General features: G+C 33.3%; 2 protein-coding genes across 5 annotated transcripts in view; one reads left to right on the top strand and one right to left on the bottom strand.

Annotated features, from left to right (window-relative positions):
* Positions 1-1212: 1212 nt before the first annotated feature.
* Positions 1213-12326, top strand: si:dkey-1k23.3. Its single transcript, XM_087253307.1, has 4 exons — positions 1213-2609; positions 5544-5607; positions 7319-7439; positions 9838-12326. The coding sequence occupies exons 1-4, from the start codon at positions 2234-2236 to the stop codon at positions 10372-10374; spliced, it is 1098 nt and encodes a 365-aa protein (XP_087109433.1). The 5' UTR covers positions 1213-2233; the 3' UTR covers positions 10375-12326.
* A 1037-nt stretch (positions 12327-13363) lies between these two features.
* The window catches only part of hspb8 (heat shock protein family B (small) member 8), a 17467-nt gene continuing 4766 nt past the window's right edge, over positions 13364-26064 (bottom strand). For 2 of the 4 annotated variants that reach the window (XM_087252879.1, XM_087252880.1), the window contains 4 exons: positions 23769-23832; positions 15124-17302; positions 14519-14696; positions 13364-14299 (listed from right to left, as the gene is read on the bottom strand). In XM_087252879.1, the coding sequence (XP_087109005.1) occupies positions 17107-17302; positions 23769-23832 (260 nt within the window). In that variant the 3' untranslated portion in view covers positions 13364-14299; positions 14519-14696; positions 15124-17106. 4 annotated transcript variants of the gene reach the window in all.

The raw sequence follows: 26064 nt of genomic DNA, 5'->3' as shown, positions 1-26064 counted from the left end.
CCCTTCCAGCTGCAACCCAGTATTGGGAAATACCTATACATTCTCATATTCACACACACCCATACACTACGGCCAATGTAGTTCATCCAATTCACCTATAGCGCATGTCTTTGGACAGTGGGGGAAGCTGGAGCACCCGGAGGAAACCCACACCAACATGTAAATTAGCAGTTTCCCATATTTTGAGATTCGTGTTTTTATTTTTCCACATTTATCTATGATTTCAACTGCATGATGGGACCTTGATCTTTCTTCCAACAACATTTAAATTTAATGTAGCCAGCATCTAAAGACAACAGTATTTTGATGTCCAATAACAACGACAAATTACATTGATATTTGGTTGTGTTAGAAAGTGACTAAAATCTAACGTCTAAAAGAAGTCATAGTAATAACGTCAACACAATGTAATGTATAACATGATAAGACGTTGATATTTGGTTGATTTTAGGTTGATTTTTAAGTTCTGACATCAACCAGATTCTAATTTCCAAACAAAATCCAAAGTTGGGGTACAACGTCAATATGACGTCATGTTGACATCCTGTGCCTGCAAGGGTGTTGTATATCCTCCTAAAACTCCACCCATTGACTTGTTTCCTCTGTAGTGGACATTGCGTTTTCATGAATATTTTTGGAATTTTTTGAGCTTCTTCAGAGGACATCCTGGGCTTTCTAGTGATAAGTCATTTGATTGGCTGGCATGCTAGGAACGACTTCTTACACTGCATCCAAAATTGCAGACATACAAAAAAAGCACATTTTATGGGAAAGAGAGAAGCATGTTAAATTGAGCATTTTAAATGTTTTTATTTTTTATTTTATTTTATTATCAAATTTATATTTGTTTATTAAAGTGTCAGGACAATAAATTTAGCTTTCAAAGCTGTTAACTTGTTTGTGTTTCAAAATATCATCCTTTTTAAAATATCCACTATAGTGGACACCAGGACCATCTTAATGTAATTAATGACTGTTGTAGGGGGCAGAACTGAAGCAGAGAGGATTCTTTATAAGATAGTTGAGGGAGATTCTGATTTAGAGTCTGACAATTAGAGAATGAAAATAATATTTAAATCACTTTTATATTAAATTTGTTTTGGATTAAAATTATTTTATTTTTTTTAAGTTCAGCTCTCTTTCAGACTAAACTGTTTCAGGAATTTCAATACAAGAGGAAAAAATGTCTTTTGTTTTGTTTTTGTTACACTAATATTAGATTAATATCCTTTTACAGCCATCTCCTGTACAGTTTTGTTGTCTGAGTGGCGATCGTTTCAAACTAAAATGGTCCTGTAGTCCACTACACTGGACATGCTGTAAAATTAAAAACAAAAACAAAATGTAAAAACTCTAAATTGTAGAATTTCTTTTTAACCCAGAGGATGTAGGATATCACAGAAAAAAAGAAGAATTTTTTTTTTCGGGTCTCAGTACAAACACTAATCACCATCTAGATTTCTGTTATTTTACAGACTTGTTTCTCTGCATATTATTTCCTATACATCAAAATATTTCAAACAAGCTAATTGTCAATAAAAGTCCCTTTGTTAAACTGTAGAGTTGAATTTTCAACATTAAAAGTCGACAGAGCAGAGATCAAGCTCCCATAATACAATTCACAACAGTAAACAAACTCTTGTGAATTAAAGAAATACGCAATCTGTGTTTTAATGTGGTGTTAATGAATAATGTGCAGTGAAGAGCAGAGTTTGGATTTTCCTATACTGTTTGCGTTTGCCAAATAAAATGTGCATCCCTAAAATGCCCCCTGTCAGCACTGCCTGGTCAACAAATTCCCACAAACTCAAATGACAAGATTTCACAAGACATTACAAATATCTTCCAATGTGACTATTGCAGATGTGTACATATACCAATGACTCAGAAACAACATATTGTGCAGCCCAATCAGTCCATTCTCATTAAACAGCTATTTGTTGCTTCCCTTTTAGATCTATTAATATCCTTAATTAGCGTCTCCCAAAGAGTTCCTCCACCGCAGATTGAACCACCTAGGCATCACTTCATGCCTACATTCTCTTCAGCTAGCATAATGTTTGTGTTTGGTAAGTGTTAAAAACTCGAGGCCTCTATATAAGCAGACTCCTCAATGTCCACCAGCCACATTCGACTTCGCTTTTATCTCTACAGCATCTCTTTTTGTACACTATTTCTCTATCTCTCTCTCTTAATCTTTCAAAAGCAAAAAAATAAATAAATCGCCCTCACTATGGCGGATGCTAAATCACCTCAATATTGTCAAGATGTTTCCTGGATCCCCCTGAGCTGCCGGTGGCCCAGTGTAATCTTTAACCAACATTTCGGCATGCCTCCGTTATTGGAGCCCCGAGACCTCAGCTGGATGGAGGACATCTTTAGGAGGCTGGGAACGTCGTCCTGGCCCGGGTATGTGCGCTCTGGTTTTCTCGCCCCGCTCCTCCAGGCCTCTGGACCGGCCGTCTTCTCGAAGCCGCACCGGGAGTTGAGTGGAGGAGTGTCGGAAGTGGCCGCTGAGACGTGCAGGTGGAAAATTAGTTTGGATGTCAATCACTTCGCTCCCGCGGAGATCAGCGTCAAAATACAACATGGCTTTTTGGAAATTGCAGGTATGAAAGAGGGTCGGTTAAAGAAGGTACACTGAAGAAAATGATGGTGAATTGGATTTACAACATTTTTAAGATAGCCTAAGTGGTTACAAACAATTTATATGGGCTGCATTTGAACAAATTAAGCTTATCAACTTCAATTTGTTTAACTTCAGCCTGTATAAATTGCTTGCAACTGTTTAGCTTAAAGTATTTAGTAAATCCAATTAGTATTGTTTTCAATGTCATTTGCTCATTTAAATGATACTTTTATTATTATTAACAATGCTTGAACAATAACAGAAAGGCATTAATACTTTTAACATTTCACAAAAGACTGAGATAACAATCAATTTACATTCACAATCTTTCCATCCACATTATTAATTATAACTAAATTACATAATGGGGTATATGCTGACGGACTTTTAATTTCAGCCAGCCAGCCTTAGCTCTTCCGGTGAACTGTCTTTCCATTATAAAACTGCTTCATTTAAAGGTTCAGGACACCCCGGAGAACTTTTTTTTTTATATTAACAGATGTGTGTGTGTTGAGCATCAGTTAAGACAATGTTAGCACCTGTCAGCTTTAATTGTGGGAAAAACTTGATAATTTTGAGCTTTTTTCAGCTAATTTCAGCTTCCGGGTTTAAAATGATTTTTGGGGCGGGATCAAAATCGGCGACGTAGCGCAGAACTGCAAGTGCAATGATGACGCGTCGGTTTCTCATTATTATTCATAGCGGAGTTTTCTTATCCTATGAGAAGAGCCGGCTGCTTAATTATTCATGAGACCTGCCAGACCTGCCAGTGTCAAGCCCGAGCTGAGAGACACGGAAACCACAGCACAGTATTTAACTGTTCATGAAGGCTCATATGCGTTTGTTTCCATCATCCACGGGGTTTGTTGCATGTTTTCCCCCGCGATCTTGACAGGGCCGGTCATACAGCAAAGCTGTGTGCGTGCTGCTAGCATTTTTGTCGGGAGAGCAGCACGAGAATTAGAGAAAAGCGGACGCTGTCTTTTATCAGGAGTTCGTTTACATTCAGACACATCGCCGTGCTGCTGTGTTTGCCTAAATCCTCTAGATTACCAGCAGAGTTAATGGTTAAAATAGACAGGTCAGGAGACCTGCTGCACTGAGTCTGCTGAATACGGGGATTGAGGGAGAAGTCCTCATTTATAGTGTTTACATGAACACACTTATCTTTATAATGATATAAATTGTGGTTGTCTGTATATGAAATTACGAATAACAAATGTAGCAGGGCATTAAATCACTGTTCATTTCTTTGCATTTTAACTTTGTAAACTATAAACTCATGCGTCTCCTCTTTGTGTCTCATTTTGTGAGCTAACTGACAACAGCAGTTATTCGCTCCCCTTCTCCCCTGCTGGCCACGCCCACTCCTGCCCGATGCTTGCGGAGCTTCTTTAACCGAAAGAGGGGGGTGTCATGGCCCTTTAACCGAAAGAAGGGGGTGTCATGGCCCTTTAAGGTCTGATTTCTTCAAAAATCAGTGATCTTCAATGTCTGATAGATATACTACATAAAGTGGCTCTCAGACTAGACAAGAAGCACTGCATTCAACTAAATGTATGCTTAAGTCTATTTAACTGAAGGTATTGTAATTACATTACAACACAAATGCTGTAAAAGCAACCTTCTGAAATTGAAAATAGTCACATTAATCTTTCACCGGAAGTTATCATTGGCTGAAAAACACTAGCTGTGCATATTTCCCATTAATAAATAGGCTACAATAACTAAAATATTAAATGATAAAGAAAAATAAGTAGCAGGGGAGTAGAAACCCCTGAAATATGAAACTAAAATTCTCTATTAAAGTATTTTAAATATCTTGCTTTTTGACTTATCATCTCTCTTAATATCATCAACTGTAAATTATGCAATTAAACTGGATATTGGCCAAGGATGAAATGTGCCATTATGGAGTTTGTATAAAATAAAAAAAATACAAAAGTGGTCTTATTTACATAGAAAACATATTAATCGCAAGTGTTTCAAATTACATTTGTTAAAAATAAAATGTCCGAATTATACATTTAAAGTCATAGAATGAATAAACATAATAGTTTTAATAACTCATTGCTAATAACTGATTTCTTTTCTCTGTCATAATGACAGTTTGTATTATGTTACTAGATATTTTTCAAGCTTAAAGGGCTTATCTAGGTTTATTAGGCAAGTTAGGGTAATCAGGCAAGTCATTGTATAACAATGTTTGTTTCTGTAGCCAATGGAAGAAAAAATATTGCTTGAAGGGGCTAATATTGTTGACCTAAAATGGTTAAAAATATATATATATAAACTGCTCTGATTGTATATATATATATATATATATATATATATATATATATATATATATATATTTTTTTTTTTTTTGTTTTTTTTTTTTTGTTAAATGATTCAGAGTACATTCAGAGATAATTTAAGTAAAATCAACCAAAATCAGTCTCAGCTATATTGATTCAAAGAATTAAATCATAAGTGACCATATAAAATAGTTTATATGTGCAAAATTTTATGTACAAATGGGTTAAAAATAGTGTATTAAATAGTAGCAAAGAAGACTTGTAACGACATTTAATTGGTGATTTGGAACTGCACTGTTACCCTTAAATAGTATCTTTTAATAAAACGTCTGGGGAAACTTCAACAGTACACATTTTAATGTGCCAATTTATTTAGTTTATTTAGTCATCTTGTCAAATTATAGAAGTGCAAATCTTTTATGACACATTTTAATTATTTAACAAACATGTTAATTACTAAAATAGAAATATCATAGGTATTTAAATTGATGTAATCTCTTAAATGACACAATATAATTAGTTTACAAAACAGAATAAGCAAGCCAGATGTTAGATTTTGGAAAATTTATTCAATCATTGACACCTTAATACATTTATGCTAACATCTTTCATTACAGGAAAGCATGAGGAAAGACAAGACGGGCATGGCTTCATTGCTAGAAGTTTCACAAGAAAATACAAGTATGTTTTTACATGTACTGCATGTAAAGTCTTTCATGCTTATCTATTAAGGCTGCATTGGTTTGATTAAAAACATACGGCCATGACCATGGCCATGACTTTTTCTGGGTTCAGCAAGCAGAATGATTTTTGCTGACAAATCTCATTTTGACACATATTTTGCAAAAATTCTTTGAATTAAAACTAAAATCCTCAACAATAGACAAATTTACTTATCTTTTGTTATGTTAGGGATGAAAACATCCATTGAATTAAAACTGCTGTAAAAATGCATCAGATAAATATTTTCTTTTCCAATTGTATTTGCATAAATCTGTTTTCCCCTCTTTGGAAGAAGTAACATTTGTCATTTTCACTGTTGATCATCAGTTGGCACTATTAAGCCTTTAGATATGTGCAGAAAAAAAAATCTTACTTTGATATGTCTGAGAAAATCAAAATATGCATCTCAGAACTACATGGAGCAAACAAAAACAAAGACTGTGTATTTATGCACCATCAAATGTGGTCATAATAGAAGCCAATGGGGCAAAAACAGCCACTAACAGTAAATTAGACAGAAAAAAATTAAAATCTAACAATGCATCAAAGCCAATGTTGTTACAAATCATTCACATGTTTAAAACTATGATAAAAGTTTAAAAACAAATCTAGTCCACAATTACTCTTTATATTGAAAATCTGTCAATTTGTATTTTTTTTTACCAAATCAGTGACATCATTTGTGAACTTGGCAATTAAAGAGTTAAAATCCTGTATTTTTTAAAACCTAGTAGTTTTGATGAGGAATGAGGTTGATTAACAGATTTATGCAAAAAAGAAAAAGAAAAAACTATTAATCTGATGCATTTTTACAGCAATTTAATTCAGTGGATGTTTTCATCCCTAACTCAACAAAGGGGTAGTCAATTTGAACAGTGCACAAGGATTAAATTCAAATGGAATTATTGTTTTTAAAGTACATTTATATGCTTTCATATACAGTTGAAGTCGGAAGATTTTTTCAACACATTTCTAAACATGATAGTTTTAATAACTCGTTTCTAATAACTGATTTATTTTATCTTTGCCATGATGACAATAAATAATATTTGACTAGATATTTTTCAAGACACTAGTATTCAGCTTAAAGTGACATTTAAAGGCTTAACTTGGTTAAATAGGCAGGTTAGGGTAATTTGGCAAGTTATTGTATAACAATGGTTTGTGTAGACTATTGGGAAAAATATAGCTTAAAGTGGCTAATATATTTGTCCTTAAAATGGAGTTTAAAAAATTAAGAACTGCTTTTTTTTCTAGCTAAAATAAAACAAGTAAGACTTTCTCCAGAAGAAAAAATATTATCAGACATACTGTGAAAAATTTCTTGCTATGTTAAACATCATTTGGGAAATATTTTAAAAAGTAAAAAACATTCAAAGGGGAGCTAATAATTCTGACTTCAACTGTATTTATATGAATTATATTATAAATGAATCATATATTCTAAAAGTCATTCATCCATACGGTGGTGAATTTCCAATTATTATTAGTCTAACTGTTCATTATTTTCAGCATTTTTTATTCTAATTGTCTTATATTTTTTATCCTAATGTCACTTTTGAGTAGCTTGTTATATTAGTACAAAGTATATCCTATTTTACAGATTATAATCATATCTATAGTAAACAATAGTCACAGACTTGATATACAAGTAATGTTCTCATCACAGTCTTCCAGGTGGCATTGAAGTTGAAAACCTCCAGACAAGTCTGTCCGCTGATGGGATTCTTACAGTGGAAGCACCCTTTCCCAGCATCCCCCTTCCTGCTGATGTCATTATCCCTATCCAGGTACTGACTACTCCTGACAGCTGTTTAACCCGAATACTCAAACTTCTTTACTTACTGAAGCTCAAAATTAGGCACTTAGTGTTCAGAACGGCATCCATTGCAGTAGTTTATAAGTTCTTCAATGTGTCACCATTATATTTAAGTGGTCCTTTCTGTCATTCACAGCGAAATGGCACCGTTATTATTATTATTATTGAAAAACACTAGCCATACATTTTCCTCTCCCTAATTGGTCTTGTATAAGAGCTTGACATCACTGGTGAAGTAAGTGTCTGCAATATTACCCAGTCTGATGGTGAAAGTCTGACAGCTGTTTGCGTTTGGAGGAAAAACTAGGGTGACTTCTTAAAACCTATTATTTCAGTCAATTCGTTGTATAGTATTGCATAGGATGTGGTCATTTAGATGAATTTGTCCAGCCATATATTGTCTTTATCAACTTAAAAGAACATTCCACTTTTGAGGGGGTAAATAGGCTCATTTACAAGTCCCCTTTACAAGTGAACAGTTAAGTTTTAACATTTTCGAATCTATTCAGCCAATCGCCAGCACTTTTAGCTAAGCTTAGATCATTGAAACGGATTAGACCATTAGCATCTTGTTATTGTTTTAATAATTTTCCTATTTAAAAGCTCAAGCCTTCTGTAGTTTTTTCAAGGAGTTAAAAATGAAAAGGAGCTATTTTCTAGGCTGATATGGCTTGGAACTAAACTCTCATTTATCAAGCAACTTTGTTGCCGTACTGCAGCAATGATATTAATGCATTGATACTGCATAATGACATTGTTCAATGCCCGAAAATAGTCCCTGACTTAGATAACTTTGGTTATACTGATGGAAGCTTGCTGATTTTCAGGCGCATGCTGCGTATGACAAGAAAGTTCCTTCATTATTTCGCCAGAATGAGAGTATACAGTAGTTCCTGGTTATATCAGCCTAAATATAGCAACATGTCATTTTCCGGTCGGTCTTAGTACATGAGTAAATTAAGTACAACCCCAAATCAGAAAAAGTTGGGATAGTATGGAAAACACAAATAAAAAAAGAAAGAATTGATTTCTAAATTTACTTTAGCTTGTGTTTAAGACATTAGAACAAACATTTTTAATGTGTTCCTCATGATTTTTAATGATTTCAGAATAAATTTAGTTTTTTTGCAGCACATTTTCAAAACAGTTGGAACAGTAAAGCATTTACCACTTTGTAATGTTGCCATTCCTTTTCACAACACTCAAAAGACGTCCAGGGACTGAAGACAAGTGATGAAGTGTTTCCTGTTTGATATAGTCTTAAAGTGAGCAACAGTACGGTGTCCAAAATTTCGATGTACTTTTCAGCATTAATGGTGCCATCACAGAAGTGAATATTACTTTTGCCAAGGGCACTGACACAACCCCATACCATGACAATCACTTCTTTCTTTTTTTCTTTGCGTCTTCCATAATTTTCTAACCTTTTCTGATTTGGGGTTGTAACTACAGAAGAGTCAAGCTTTACAGACACCCTAGAGTACTTTTTTTGAGATTTTGACAGAATTGTGGGTGTTGAGCATCATTTAAGACAACGTTAGCACCTGTCAGCTTTCATTGTGGAGAAAACTGGATATTTGAAACTTTTTGTCAGCTATTTTTATCTTTCAGGTTTTAAAATAATTTTTGGAACGGGATCAAAATTGGTGGCATAGCGCGAATCTGCTAGTGGAGTGTTGACATGTCGGTTTCTCATTATTCTGAGTTTTCTTATCCTATGAGAAGAGCCATCTCAGAGCATTTTTTGAAAAAAAATTGAGAATTTAGATAGACTTGAACTGAAAGAGGGGGGTTTCATGACCCTTTAAATTGGAAAATTATCAAAACTCTTGTAATGTTTGAGCGAGATGCTAATGGTCTAATCTGAATGACTGAATGATGTTAAGTTAAACTCTGGGAGATTGGCTGAATGAATTCCGAAATGGTACAACTCAACTGTTTAACTCTAGGGAAGATATAAAATAAGCCTATTTTCTAAAAAGTGTAGTTAGTGTTCCTTTAAGGCAGCTTTCGGCACTTTTAAGCTTTGCGATCATAAAAAATGCTGTAAAAACAACATGTTTTTTCATTAGAGCAGAAATAATTAGAGGTATATGATTCAACAATGCCCTATAAACGTCAAATGCCGAAGTCCAAGTCAGTTTATAAATTAATCACCCCGCAATTCCAATTACCAGGCTCATAATTGTTCTAATAACCAACAAAGAGATGAAACGCGAGCTCATATTTTCCTAAGGGCGACGTTTGGCCTTTCTTCACAACCCGGAAAATTAATCATTTTTGTGTACAGTGACCCTGGCATTTTAGGGTCCTGATGTGGCATTTAAGGCTCTTGACTTCATTTGAAAATTGTTTTACATTTACTACAGGTGGAGTCAGGAGCGCAAACCATTGCAGGAAAGCAACAAGACGGTGACAAGCCTCAAGACGACATTAAACCGGAATCATTTGATGGAAAAACACCTGAATCCTCAGTCTCGGCTGGGCATCCAGATGCTGGAAAGGTCACCGAAAGAGACCAGCAGACTGTATCTGATGTAGATCCTTCCAGAGAAGCACAACCCCAGTCCATTGCAGAAGCTGCATCTGGTCTCTCTGTGTCTGGCAGAGAGCAGGTCGGCGAACCCCTAGCTGGCAGAGAGAAGGATAAAGAAGGCAGATTTCAAGAGACGGTCGAGGGCATCCAGCGAGACGGAGAGTCTGCAGACAAGCCTCTGGCTCCAGAGACTCCAGACACCATCACCTCCGAGCAAGCAGAGGTCATCCAGCTTGGGGATCTGGAGGGGGAAGAAGGATGTACAGGCCCTGCTGTGATGAGAGAGGAGCAATCAACCTTCGGGCAAAGCCAGGAGCTAATCAACCCTCAACTGGTGCTCCAAAAGAAAATTGATGCAGGAAAAATGTAGGTTCCCAGAAAAAAAAAAAAAAAGCTACATCCCAAGCTTTATCCTTAGGGTATGTCATTAATCTGGATACATGTGAAAATGGCATTTCACTGTTTGTGCACGCTGGCATTTTCAAACTTTACCCAAAAGTTTCTCATCCACGTGGAAATGCATTGTTTTTTATGCAACATAAGATGGATGTGTTTGACCAACAGAATTTCATAACTATTTTATCTTTTGATGACAGAAATTGATTTAAACAATCTAATTTGTGCACTTCTATAAGACCTGCACACACTAAAGTGAGCAGTTGTGTTCTTTGGCATGTATGAAGCAGGCATTCGTGCTTGTTTTTTATAAAAATTCATAGTTAGTAGCATTTTTTTTCTAGAAGATCCAGCTCTTTTGATCATGCTCTTGCATCTTTTGGTGTCTTTCATGCAAGGCATGTTCTGAAAACGTGCAGCTCAATTTAAAAGTCCAACTTCTAAAATAATACATCTCATGAATTATTATTATTATTATTCATTATTTGACTTATTTTAACTCATCATTGCAGGAATGTTGTATAAAGAATGTATATAAAGTATCTTCTTCATCAACACTGTGAAAGTGAAAGTCAAGCATGCAATATGCATCATATTGACCTTATTCTTCAATGTGGAAGTGCGTTCGTTTTTGTGATTGTTTCAAAACTTCCGCTTTAGTCGCCTATGGAAAAAATGACTAGGAATAATAAACGGCAGAAAATGGTCAAACTACTTGCTCTACAAACAAGTGTTAGCAAGACTATAGAGACAAAGTAGGTTAAGATAATACGAAAATATAAGTTTGCAACATCCAACAGTAGAACGAGCTGGTTTTAACCTCTAAAACTGAATGGAAGTGAACGAGACCCGAAGTCTCGAGCCAAAAAGTTTCAATTTGCTGCGCCCCCTCATACCTGAAGAATAAGGTGAATAGTTTGCAAATATCTCAGTTTTACAATATTAGAATGCCAATTTCGTCTTAAACTAAAGAACTAAAACACACTGCAAAAGCGATTAGTTGCTTTAATTAACAAATTAACAATTGTGTAAACCCGTTATTTTAAAAATGACAAGTTGCTTGGAACTGTTACATTGACTTAATTTTGAAACTTATACACCTAATTATATATGCACAATTTTAAGGCAACAGGTTTACCACTTCGAATGTTATCATTCTATTGAATGGGCATTATCAGTGGTTATCAGCTGATAGATATGGACCTTCTTCACCTACTGGAGTGCTGTTGTCCATCCACATGGATAATCAGCTGTAGTATGCAAGTACGCAAGCTGGCCTTGGGGTGGTAGCTTTTCAAAAGGTAAACATTTGTACTTAAAGGGGCCATATTGGTACCTCAAAAGTAAATATTAGTAACTAAAAATGTAAAAGGAACACTTTTGTACTTTTTAAGTACTAATATGTACCCTTGAGGTATTACTACGGACCTTTTAGGTACATATTTGTACCTTTTAAAAAGGTACCACCTCAAGGACAGCTTGCGTACCTTTATTTTTGAGAGCGTTGAGAAGACTCCAGATCCAGATTTGTTTTTACATAACAGTGACAGCTGGGTTTAGAGTCGGGGTAGACATTAATAAAAAACAATTAATTAGAAATTTGATGAATAATATAAATAATTAACTTTTTTAAATGTGATCTGTAGCTGATTAATCATGTGGATGGATATTAACAGCCTTCTGAGCCAATCAGTAGGCGCAGAAAATCCCCACTGGTCCATATCTATCAGATGATAACGCCCATTTAATGGAGTAATAACATTCGAATCAGTTGGATTTACTCATTTTTTGAAAGGAAGGTCAAATAATCATGATATATATGCACTTTCAATTGTATCCAGATTAAACATGCCTTAATTCCCACATATGTTTTTTGAGTTTACTGTAACACGCACCCTCTTAGCACTAATAAAGACCTGAGCAAGATTGTGTGAATCTTCTTCTTGTGTTTTACAACAGCAAGAGTGATTAATCAGGGAAAGCTGAGAAATGCTTTATCTTAGGCGACAGATCCAATCTGACACCTAAATGAACTTGTGCTTGCAGAGAAATTTCATTCATTTTCTTGTCAGCTTAGTGCCTTTATTAATCAGGGGTTGCCACAGCGGAATGATCCGCCAACTTTTCCAGCAAATGTTTTACACAGCGGATGCCCTTTCAGCTGCAACCCATCACTGGGCCAATTTAGCTTACCTAATATTCACCTGTACTGCATGTCTTTGGACTGTGGGGGAAACCAGAGCACCTGGAGGAAACCTATGCAAACACAGGGAGAACATGCAAACTCCACACAGAAATGCTAACTGACTTAGCTAAGACTCAAACCAGCGACCTTCTTGCTGTGAGGCGACAGCGCTACCCACTATGCCGCCGCACCGCCCACAGATAAAGTTATATGAATCTTTTATGCAGTGTATATCCTCAGTTACCGCCTCCCTTGAGTTCTGGTAAATATCGTGTAATTCTCATCTAACTCGGATGGTTACGATGCCAACGCCTCTTGAGCACGGTTATGTTCTTGATTCATTAACCTCGAACCCTGAAAATTATCCAACGAGAGAGCACAGATCGATTTGACGAGAAAAAATCCAATGGGCAAACATATCAGTTAATCAGCACTGGAGTGCCGTTTTCCTCAATATTTTCTCTCCACATCCTTGTCGAGGAGATTGAAAGCGAGCCAAAGCGTTGCGAATAATCTCCACGCTAATCTGTCACCCAATTAAAGCCACCGCGCGGAGAAAACTCCCATAAGCACACAGCCAATCTGCCAGGCGAACGCCCAGATGTGATGGAGGACGGAGGATTGCGGGACGATGCTCGAGTTGCTTCTCCAACGACATCAGGAGGTTATATAAGTGGGCTCAGCAAACAGGTGTAAAGCTGCAGAGCTAATAACATCCGCTATTTCTGCAATACGGTGTATTTAGAGATTTGCAGATATAGGAGCCGTGACTAAAAGGTTTGCTTTCTTAAATCTTATTTATTATAAAAATGCATAGCATACATCCTTACACAAAAGGAAAGAAATCACACAAATATGAAAAAAGGAGACAACAAAACCCTTGAAAAGGAGTTCAAAGCATTAAGGCCCAGTTTTCAGAGAAGGCCTTCATATAAATAGTCCACCGTGACAAATTTACAAACAGAAACTCCAACTGAACTCAGGGCCAATACAAATTTTGGTTCAAATGAGGGACAGAAAGTCTAGAACATACTTTACACAAAGACGTCAACAGAAAGAGTAGCTATTGACGCTTGAATGTAACTCATTATTCTTCACTGCAACATGCTGCACCAAAAAATTGCTTGTTCAAGCTACTTATTTAAAATAAGCTGAATCAACACAATTGAGTTTTTTTGGGTCAACCTAACAGTTTTTTGTTTAATCCACTTGAATTTGTAAAATCTATTAAGCTAATTTAATTCCTTCGTGTTGTCCCTACACAAATCGATTGTGTGGAACCCAACATTTATTACAGTGTGCATTCCCAGTATCATCTTCTGCTTAATTAGATCGAAACGATGGAGAAACTTTTGATCTTAAAGCTGCGTTATGTAAAAAAATGAACTTGATTATTGTGTAAGCACATACACTGTACAAAAGTGACTAGTTACTTAAAGTGTCTAAGCCTTTTGTAACAGTTAAGTTGACTTAATTTTTATAATTATGCACAGTTCATTGACTTGGCAACCGTGTTGGGGAGTAACTAGTTACATGTAATGGCGTTAAATAATTTAACTACAAAATAAAAGTAACAGTAATTCATTACAATTCATTAAAAATGTGTAATCCGATAAGTTACTTATGAAAATGCTAAAGATAACAAATGGGGTTACATCTAAATATATTCTTAAAAGTCTGGGATATGTTGAATAATATTAATCTGTTGCTTTATCTGTTTTTAATATGCACGATGCCTTTTGCTAAAGCAATTTATTGAAGCGGTGCTATTCTGCTATAACTACATTTCTCAGTAGCGTGGCGTAGCGTCGCTACTTTCTAAATCAAATAGCTTTTCAGTAGCAAATCTATTTTTTTGTCTAGTAGCACAGTAGCGTCCACACAAGCTACATTTACAGATCGCCGATCAATAAGTGACGGCACCAGCATTTACGGAGCTCTGAGGCCAGTGATTAAATGATGAAAGTAAATCCATACGACGGCGAGAATGATGGATTTATCTTTGTCCTGTTTTTCGGTGGTCGACAACAAACTTTTTGATGCATTACTGCCACCTCTCAGTTTGGTCAGTGACGTCGCCAACCAAGGCAGATGGAAAGATGGAAAGATGACTGAGGCAGAGGAGGTCTATATATATTTAATTTTTATATATTTATATATATATATATATATATATATATATATATATATATATATATATATATATATATATATATATATATATATTTATATATATATATATATATATATATATATATATATATATATATATATATATATATATATATATATATATATATATATGTGTGTGTGTGTGTGTATAGTTTACAGTAGTAAAGACCGAAGTATATTATGGTGATTACTGATAGTTACTAATGATACTACATTATGTAGTGTAATTTATTAATGAAGAATTGTGTGTGTGTGTTTATATATATATATATATATATATATATATATATACTTTTTTTTTTTTTTTTTTTCAAACAAGAGTAAACTTTTTTTTTGGTATAAGGTCTGGTTTTGTGGTGGCTGTACTTTAAAAGTAAATTAATATAATCTTGATTCAAGTGATGAAAGATTTTGATATTCTAAAAGTAAACAGAGTTATTGTAAGGTCCCACCTGCCTGGTATAAATGCTTGAAAATGATTTAGTTGAAAATATCCATTAGAAATTTAAAAGTAATCAAAAAGTAATAATATGTAATCAGTTACTTTACTTTTATAAAGTAATTAAATGTACATTAAATAAAATATACTTATTGCATTTTAAATAGGGTAATTTGTAATGTGTAATCTATTACATTTCCAAAGTAACCTCCCCAACACTGCTTGCAATGAGTTTACTCGTTTTATTTAATTAAAGTCAACCAATCGCTTTAAAAGAAATGGGTTTATTTGCTTTTTAAAAGTAAAGTGAACTAATCCCTTTTTATCCCAATGTTCAAAACTGTCTAGTTTACTTACAGTAAACTTAAAATAAAGATTCATAATTTGAGTATGGTCCAGTTTTGGACGAAACATTAGTTTGACATCATTTATCATGTCTAGGCCCACACAGAACCTCTAGAGTTCATCACTGAGTCTATTTATTTAGTTTGAAAGGTAAAATGTAAGTATAAAAGACATTTATTCAGCTTTTAAAATAACTGCAGTAATAATATTGACAAATATGAAAATGTTTATATGATTTATTTACAATACAGTCTCTAAAGTAATGTTTTCTGTCGTTTAGTAGATATATTATATGATAGACTTGCTTTGTTTACCAGTTAAGGGAATCTAATTGGATTTGCATTGTAAACATAACTAAAAGCTAAAAGGTATGACTTTTACATTTATTAAGTTTTTAGTTATGATGCTCCCAAAATCTTTTTTATTCTGTTGAAGGGCATTTCAGTGGCTCAGTCAGGCAGCTAGCTAACATTATTGCACTCGAGAGTCAGTAGCTGAGTTTTCATAACCATTTTGATGTACAATTTGAAGAATCGCATTAGAAATGAATGATGGAAAGGGCCAATTTAAAATAAAAATCTCTAAATTCACAAACATTTTTACTCTCCCTTGAGGTAGATTTGGATTTGCGTGACAAATCATTATTGAGAAAAATAGATGGAAACACATCTGCTGAATAAACTCTGATATAGCAAAAATTATACCCACATCACCAATTAGATCTCTCCATTAGCCTTGCCATGTTTACTATTGGTGACTTGATTATTAGATTAATTAATTTATTTATTAGTTTGTTTGCAGATTTTGAAAAGCTTCACTTCACTTTAGGATGGGAACTCAGCTATAGTGAGATAAAATGCACTTTTTCTGCTATGAGTCAAAGCTATCTTGATCAGTGATCTAATCAGACTGAAAACGAAATGACTTAAATGTCAGTAACATCATTTATTTTAAAACATTTATGGTTTCATTTGTTCAGAACAGAAGTGGAGGCGCCTAGTAGGACAAACTTCAATTGTGTTGATGTACAATGACAGATCTGTTTACACCTGAAGCGTTTTAGTAGATCAATCACAAGTAGTCAAGTAAAGCACATTCCTATTTACATCTTCCGATTAAATGAAATATTTTGAAGAATATTGGGACCAGCAGCTACTAACAACCATTATTCTTTCTCTGGATGTCAATGACCTGCAGTTTCCAACATTCCCCTGAAGGGTTTTCATTTTCAGGTGAATACCTTTAAGTTAATATGAGACACTACAATATTGATCATGTGTACTTGTCATCAACGTATTTGTATAGAGTATGTTTATAGCTTATTTAGCTTCTTTAGACTTTCATTTTGCACACTTCCCTTGTCACTTGATTATTAGCTCTATCACATTAACTTATTTTCATTGATGTTGTATTTGACCCAACCAGATACAGTAGAGTAACTTTTGATGATTTATGGACTATTTGCTTTCAGATTAATGACTTTTTGATTTAAGTATATGTTTGAAACTGATAAACCTAGATTGTAGCACGGGCTTGGAACAAATAAGAGTTGCGCAATCTCCCGTTCACTCCCTGGCCTCAAAGGTTGTGGTTGAAGTCATGCTGGGCTCCTGAGGTCTGGCCTCAGGTTCTTCCATTGATTCTGCTGGCATTTCATTGCTGTAGAGGTAGTACGGAGGGGTTTGTCGGGCTTCAATGATGAGAACCCCTTCAGGGGAAAGAGAGGCAAACACAGTGACAGGGTCCACATCCAATGGGATTCTGCAAAAGAAAAGAGAGTAAAAATATAAATGTAAAAAAGAGGTTTTGCAAAATGTGATGCCCTAGACAAACTATTTTGGGTATAACAAGCATACTTTAAGTGAACAGTTTCTAAAAAATTATTTAACCAAGGTTATCTATTATTTTATAATAAAGAATTGGAAAAAATCTTGAAGAATCACTCTAGTTTATTGAATCTTTCCTAAAGGCAACTTAAAGTGAATGGATTTTGGCAAACAAAAGTGGTAAAATTAATAATTTTACAACATTTGCATAATATTTTTTGACAGCTAAAAACTGCATTAACAGCTTTTGTGCTGTATTTGAACAATCTAACCACATGGACTAAAGTGCATGGTGAAGATGCACCTTTACTATCTTTACTGTAAAATATACAGTTACTTTCACAATGCAACTTTAAAATACAGTCACATACTACAGTTAAATACTATGTAAATTACAAAAATCTTTAACTGTGTAAGGTGTATTTCTACCCTTAAAAAATAAGGAAACTGTGGTAAATGACGTCCTGGGACTCTAAACGCCCAAGGCATGCATTTAAGAGTTCATAATACCGACTAGACCTGAACATAACCCAGACTAATTGAAGTCCAACTCAAGTCTAAAGTTAATATTAACCCGTAATCGTAGGAACGGCACACACTATTCTTTCACCCTCGGTGCACTCTCATTTTGGCTTAATTTTTCGACAAACTTCATTTTCTGCGTGCCAGCTTGTGGCTAGAAGATAATTCTCAATGCATTTCGCAGTTTTCATTTAAATGTTCTGCCTGCCATCACTCGCAATGAGAGAAAGAGCGAGCGGGAGAGAGAGTCCTGCTCCAGGTGCTGGGCACAGAAATAGAGTCTGTTGCCAATTATTACAAATCGCCTCCTGATGCAAAGTTTATCACCAGAAATTTCCATCTACACACTAGTCTAATCATCCAGCAGGCAGACTGACTGCAGCCGCTTTAATGAGAGCAGTTCTCACTGTCTGTTTCAATGTGCTGCCTCCAAGGCTGGATTACCATAAATTCATATCTGCTCTTCAGAGAAAGGGTGGAACTTGTTTTGAACGTGAATGAACGGTGAAATCATACAAAGCCTCTTCCTGCTGGTCTTCTGTTGCATAAGTGTGAAACTGAGGGGGGATTTTGGAGCTGCTTTAGAGATTTGAGACGCGAACACAATGTTATAAATAATTGTGCATGATATGGTAAATAAGAAAATAAATACATTCATACTATCAGCAACAGATTAATCAAGCCCAATCTATCCTTACATGTAATCATTTGCATAGAAAGCAATTCTGCACCATGCAAGTAAAGTGAAGTAGATAAAAATAAAAATAAAATGAAAACAAAATTAAATAAAAAATAAATTAAATTAAATGAAAATAAAATAAAAGAACAAAAATATAATTAAATAAACATGGAAATTTATAAAAATGAACTGAAAAAAATTAAATTAAAAAAATGAAATTAAAAATAAATAAAAACAAATAAAAATGATAACAAAAACAAATATATATATAAATAAAAATAAAATAAAAAACATAAAATGAAAATAAAAATATAAATACATAAACATGAAATAGACAATAAAATAAAATAAAAAATATAAAAATGAAATAAATAAGTAAAATAAAATAAAAAAATTTAAATAAAGTAAAGTAAAAAAATTTAAATTAAATGAAAATAAAATAAAATAAAATTTAAATATAAATAAAAAATAAAATTTAAATTAAATAAAATTAAAATAAAATAAAAATATAAATAAATAAACATAAAAATTAATAAAATTAACTTAAATGAAATTAAAATAAAATAAAACTAATACTAAAATAAACAATAATAAAAAATTTAATTTAAAACAAAATAGAATAAAAATTAAATGAAAATAAAAATAAATAAAAAGGGAAATACAAATAAAATAAAAATATAAATAAATAAAATTAAATATAAGTTAAATAAAATAAAATAAAATAAAATAAAAAAAAATTACAAGCAAAGTTAAATATACCGGATCAACTATACAAATTAAATAAATAATGACTTTCTAGGGAGACAAACAGAATTTAGCATTTTGCTCATTACTGTTTGTTGTGATGTGTCTATATTGATACTAAAACAATATTTTGTTCAGCCCTAATTTTCTCTTTTTGAATATTTTACAACAAGTCTCTCCTGGGAAAACCCATGAAGTGTAACTGAGGGTGATTTACAAAACTTATATGACTTGAAAAAGATAAAAAGTATAACTTAATCAATTTCAATGAAGTTACCATATACAGTATAGTTCTTTGCCCACCAGAGGGTTAAAATGTCATTCATTTCTGTGATGCAAAGCAAGATACACAAGATTCCTCAAGAGAACATTTTAGATCGACTTCTAATTCTAATCCATTTAATTTTTCACTAAGAGCTTTAAAAATTCCACCTAGTAAGGTATAGCCCACTACTGTTTAGAAGAGATCTACCCTACAGTTTTCTTTTATTCTGTACATTGGGGGAGTGATTGTGTAAGCACGCATAGAACACATACACAGAGACAGAGAGAGAGAAGGAGTCTGTGCTTTGTCAGCTGTCATGGCCAAATAAGGCTGGAATGCTTCACACTTGTTGCCAAGCTTCTGCAGAGTTTATATAAACCTTAGCATGCAGTCGACTTCAGTGGCCTGACACTATTCAATTAACACAGCAATGCGAAAGCCGTCTTGCAATGTGACTCACAGATTACAGCGCCGCTACTGAAGAGACTGAGACATTATTCCAGACTCAAATCAATCAATCAATCAATTAATTGATAAAAAGGGTTCATTATTCAGAATGTTGATATTCCTCAAGGTTACAATTATATTAAGTGTTCTATGATTATTCAAATGACTCAAAATGTTGTTTATTTATTTATTTATTTATTTATTTATTTATTTATAATTGTGTGTTTTTGTTTTGATTTGATACAGAACTAAAATAAATTATTTATGTATGCATATGTATAAACAAATTTTTTTATTTATTTATTTGTTTATTTATAATTGTGTGTTTTTGTTTTGATTTGATACAGAACTAAAATAAGTTATTTATGTATGCATATGTATAAACAAATTTATTTTTTATTTATTTATTTATTTGTTTATTTATTTATCTATTTGTTTATATTCCCAAATAATTAATTTTATTATTAAAAATAAAATTAACAATTTATGAATATATATAAATAAATCAAAATTAATACAATAATTTTTTGTTTTTATTATTTTTAATTTAAGAGCTATTCTACATCTTACACATTTTAATACAACATTTCAGACGATGAAAAACTTTATGAAGTAACTTTTAATCAATTACACTTTATTATCACCATTAAACTGCCAGTATGTATCTACTTGATGTTTTTTAAGGAAGGTTTCAAAAATAAAAATTCTGTTTTTATTTACCCTTTATTTATTATTCACCTTTAACTTGTATCAAACCATTATGACTTTCTTTTTTCTGGTGAGCACAAAAAAACACCCTGTAACCATTGACTTCCATTGTATTGGGTGCACTCACACTAGGTTATCTGAACCGTGTCCGGGTGCGTTTGATCCCCATTTCCCGGTTCATTTGACAAGTGTGAGTGCAGTTTGGTAGCTCTGGGTTGGAAGAGGTGGTCCAGAGCGTAGTTCAGTTAGACTTTGTCACTTGTATAGTTTTGAATAGGGAAAAGTGTAATAGTCAATATGGCGAATGAAGCCCCGCCTACTAGTACAGGAGCCAATCAACAATCGCTATAGACTGACGTTTTATGGGGCAAAGCTCAGACCAGATGTGTGCTTTCACGACAATTTGGTGGTCAACAAATGCACTGGAATCTTAGCAAATAATTGCTTTACAGACATAAGAAATATATCCACTTAAAGCTTGAAATCTCTTTATTTAAATGAAATAAAGTGCACTTGAAACAAAAGATTTTTTGGTTTTGTAATCTGTATTTACAGCAATTACTCAAACACCCACAAACTTGTCATTTCTGGAGGAGATTCGCCATTAAGACCAAGCTGTGGATTACTTCAGAAGAGCAGCGCGATCTGACAATCATTATCCAGAGCATGTTAATGTGTAAAACGTTACATATTCAGACAGAATGCCTTAGCATACTGCCCGAGAGGTGTTTCAAAAATGGCCAGCGAGTGAAATGACTTGCCCTAAAGCAGGCATGACCAACCCTGTTCCTGGAGATCGACCTTCCTGCAGATTTCAGTTGCAACCCATATCTTTGGTTTAGGTGTGTGTGATCAGGATTGGAGCTGAACTTTGCAGGAAGGTAGATCTCCTGGAACAGGGTTGAGCACCACAGCCCTAAAGAAACTTTGGCGCACCTGAGAGGGAAACTGAAGACGCAAGGTCACTTTTAAGGGACTGTTTCATATGGGTTTATTACTCATTCTTACTTTTCAATGGATGTGAACTGTCAGAGTTAATTAAAGATAAAAACCCCCTGCTCCACATCAGTTGGCATCTTCATCAAGTCTAATACCTGCAGCAGGAAGATATTTTCGAGCGTCAAAAGTGGTAGATCTGTTCAGCTAAATATTTGACTGTGTGTCACTGCATCCCAAATGCCTTACAATAATGCAAAACAATGTAACTACAGCAGTCCGAGCGAGAGTGCCTCTCTACATAACTGAAAAGTCGCATCATTGATGACGCGAAACGAGAGGGGAGGGGGGACAATCGCACCCAGGCCCGGTTCAAGGCAATCTTGCCAAGTTTTTGTGCACCCTTATTTTTTTCTGTGGAAGTCAATGGTTGCAGGTTTTCAGCTTTTGCAAAACATCTTCTTTAGTGTTCAACAGAAGAAAAAAAAAATGTAAAAGGTTCGAAACAAGTTAAGGCTGACTAAATAATTACAGAATTTTAATATCAGGATGAACTATCTCCTTAAACACACAAAGACTTTGTTATAAGATGATTGTATTACAGATTTTTTTTTTTTTTTTTTCAATCATCTTAAATTACTTTATAATACGACTTATTAAACAAGTAAATAGTGAGTAAATATTCATTTTGGGGTGACCTGTCCTTTTAATTAATTAGTGTCTCTTTTAGGATACTTCAATTACACTTTATTATCACAGTTTCAGGGTCAATAAGCTGTACTTGCTCTTTTTGAAAGGTGGCTCAAAAAAATTAACATTCTGTCATTATTTACTCACCATTAACTTGTATCAAACCCTTTTGGGTTTCTTTCTTCTAGTGAACACAAAATTTTGTGTTTGTGATATTTTGAAAAATGTTGGAAACCTGTAACCTTTGACTTCCGTTGTATTAGTGTTTCCAGTTGAAGTCAATGGTTGCAGTTTTCAGCTCTCAAAATATCTTTTTTAGTATTCATTCATTTTCTTGTCGGCTTAGTCCCTTTATTAATCTAGGGTTGCCACAGCGGAATGAACCGCCAACTTATCCAGCGGGTTTTTATGCAGCGGATGCCCTTCCAGGTGCAACCCATCTCTGGGAAACATCCACAAACACTCACTCACACACACTCATACACAACAGACAATTCAGCCTACACAATTCACCTGTACCGCATGTCTTTGGGCTGTGGGGGAAACCGGAGCACCAGCGACCTAGCGACCTTCTTGCTGTGAGGCAACAGCACTACCTACTGTGCCACTGCTTTGCCCCACTTTAGTATTCAACAGAAGATAAAAGGTTTGAAGCAGGTAAAGGCTGACTAAATAATGACAGAATTTAAATATCTGGGTGAACTATCTTTAAATGCACAATGAATGTAAGATGATTGTATTACAGACTTCTTGGGGTTATTTATTTTTTTACATTTTTAATCATCTAAAATTTCTTTATTATACAACTTAGTATACAAATTATACAACTGAGTAAACAGTGAGTAAATATTCATTTTGGGATGACCCATCCCTTTATTTGGTGTTTTAAATAGTGTCTCTTTTAAAAAAAGAATAAAAGGATAAAAAAAAAAAGTGTAACTTCTCAATGAAGTTTAAATCCTCTACGACCTGAAACTTTTAACTTTGGTGCTATATCCTGCATGTTAGAGTACTAAAACTGTTCAATAATTAAACTTCTTTCTTAGACGTCTCTTTCTCTCTGTGTGTGTATCTTTATCAAAGCACCAGCCTTGTGACAAAAATACTAATAAAAAGGAAACAAAATCAAATCACTATGTCGCTTTAATTACTGCAGACATCAGAGGTGCCTGATATGTTGTCTGAGTCTAGCAAGAGTCTTTCCTATTTTATCTCATTCTTTATTCTCTTCCTCCAGTTTGACTGTGTGAAGTGCAAGAAGAAAGCGAGAGGTCGGGCGGTGGAGGAGCGCCAGTGCTTTGTGCTGCTTTAATAACTCCGGCTGACATTCCTCTGGAAGTTGCTTTATCATTCTAGAAGCTTCCAGATCAGAAGCCCATGGAAACTTTTGATACGATCATTATTACTCACTGAATTTTCTTTGTGAAGTTTTTGGTAACAATTCCTCCCTCGTCTTGCTTTTCCTCATGTTTCCCTGGGGAGAAATAAAACTCGGATGTTAAAATCAGACAGGTGATCTATAAAACTATGAAGTGATTATGACATGTATGTAAAGAATTGGAATGGCATAAAAAATAAATTGCTTTCGAAATGTTTAATACAGCAACACTATATGGGTTGTTGACGTGACGTTGCATTTTCACTGTTACACATAACAAATATAAATATAATTAGTATTGTCATCATTTAAAATGTCGTAAATGGTTAATAATTACATTTTACAATTGTAATTGCAAAAACCTCTAAGCGCCATCTGAAATCTTCTTCCAAAATTAACATTTTTTGCAGGCTTGTTGCATGCTGGGATTCAGTAACTTCAGCTTTATGACAAAGAGTAGGTTATTTTCATTGATTTTAACATGAAATAACTTAAAGTAAACATAAGAGACAGAGAAAAATGACTTAGAGGTTTTTGCATTTGACTTTTCATTTACAGTTTTGAGCCAGATATCTTAATTTAATTTAATTTAATTTAATTTAATTTAATTTAATTTAATTTAATTTAATTTAATTTAATTTAATTTAATTTAATTTAATTTAATTTAATTTAATTTAATTTTAATTTGATTTTAATTTAATTTATTTTAAATTTATAATTGCTTTATTGGCATGACAAATTTTATAAAAGGTAATGTGTATTTATATAGCGCATTTATATTGTACAAATGTAATTACAAATATATTGCCAAAGCATTTATAAAGTTTAAATTGAAAAAAACATGCATATATATATTTATCTAAAAACAAAACCATCCCCCACCCAAAAAACTGTAAATGGAAAATCATTTTATTCATATATTTCTAAAAAAGAAACACAGTAATTTAATACATTTGATTTAACATTACACTTAACCTTAAATAGATTTTTTTAGATGTTTACATATTTTGGAATCACTACAAACTGTTGCAATCTGTTGAAAATGTACAACAAGCCTGACAAGTCATGGAGAGAATTTTTTAAAATGTAAATATATATATATATATATATATATATATATATATATATATATATATATATATATATATATATATATATATATATATATATATATATATATATGTATATATATATATATATATATATATATATATATATATATATATATATATATATATATGTATATATATATATATATATATATATATATATATATATATATATATATATATATATATATGTGTGTGTGTATATATATGTGTGTGTGTGTGTGTGTGTGTGTGTGTGTATATATATATATATATATATATATATATATATATATATATATATATATGTGTGTGTATATATATGTGTGTGTGTGTGTGTGTGTATATATATATATATATATATATATATATATATATATATATATATATATATATATATATATATATATATATATATATATATATATATATATATATATAACTATATGAAGATACAGCAAGTGTCCAGATAAATCACTCACATATTCATATATTATTAAGAGTTGTTTTTCTTCATGTTTGCTATGTCCCACCATATGAAACTTTAATGATACAGTCCAGTAAAACGTTAAAAAAAAAAAAACACACAGAAAAAATTGCTAAAAGTTAGTGACCTCTTACATTTTCACAAATGTCAAACCTTAAATGACATAAATATAACTATTATTTCTTACAAAATGGTATTTCGTCAATTACCCTACTGTAAAAGATGTAGGGTTTCACACAATACTTACATGTTGTCCCAACACAAATTAAGTTAACAAATTTAAGTAGATTGAACAGAACCACCCCCCCCCCCAATCTTAAGAATTGTGTTGTTTCTGCTCATTTTAAATAACTAACTTGAACAAGCAGCACAAATCTGTTTTAGAGTGCATATCCAGATACACTGAAGTGAATCCAAGCTTATAAAAAGCTTTTATGTTTAGAACAGAAGTGTAACCTTTCCCACACTGAAATAAAATTAGACCCCAGCAGGTTTATAGTCTCATACATTCAAGCCATGTAAGTTTTTTTTTTTTTTTTTTGTAAACTCAAACTCACTATATACGATTTTGTGCCATTTCCATTCAAGAAGGCCTGGTTAAAAGCCTCTTGGCCTCAATCACCACAGCTGTTGGTCACTAAATGCCAGTCATGCCATGCTGTGGCCTACATATCTACAATAAGCAGCTCTTTAGACTTTAGAGAACACTGTGAGCACAAACCCGTCTGACTGAACTTTCTGCTGTAAATACAA

Source organism: Danio rerio, chromosome 5 (genome assembly GCF_052040795.2).
Source record: "Danio rerio strain M-AB ecotype USA chromosome 5, GRCz13ab, whole genome shotgun sequence".
NCBI classification, from domain to species: domain Eukaryota; kingdom Metazoa; phylum Chordata; class Actinopteri; order Cypriniformes; family Danionidae; genus Danio; species Danio rerio.
Note: the sequence above shows the minus strand (reverse complement) of the source record. Positions and strands in the feature narration are given on the sequence as shown.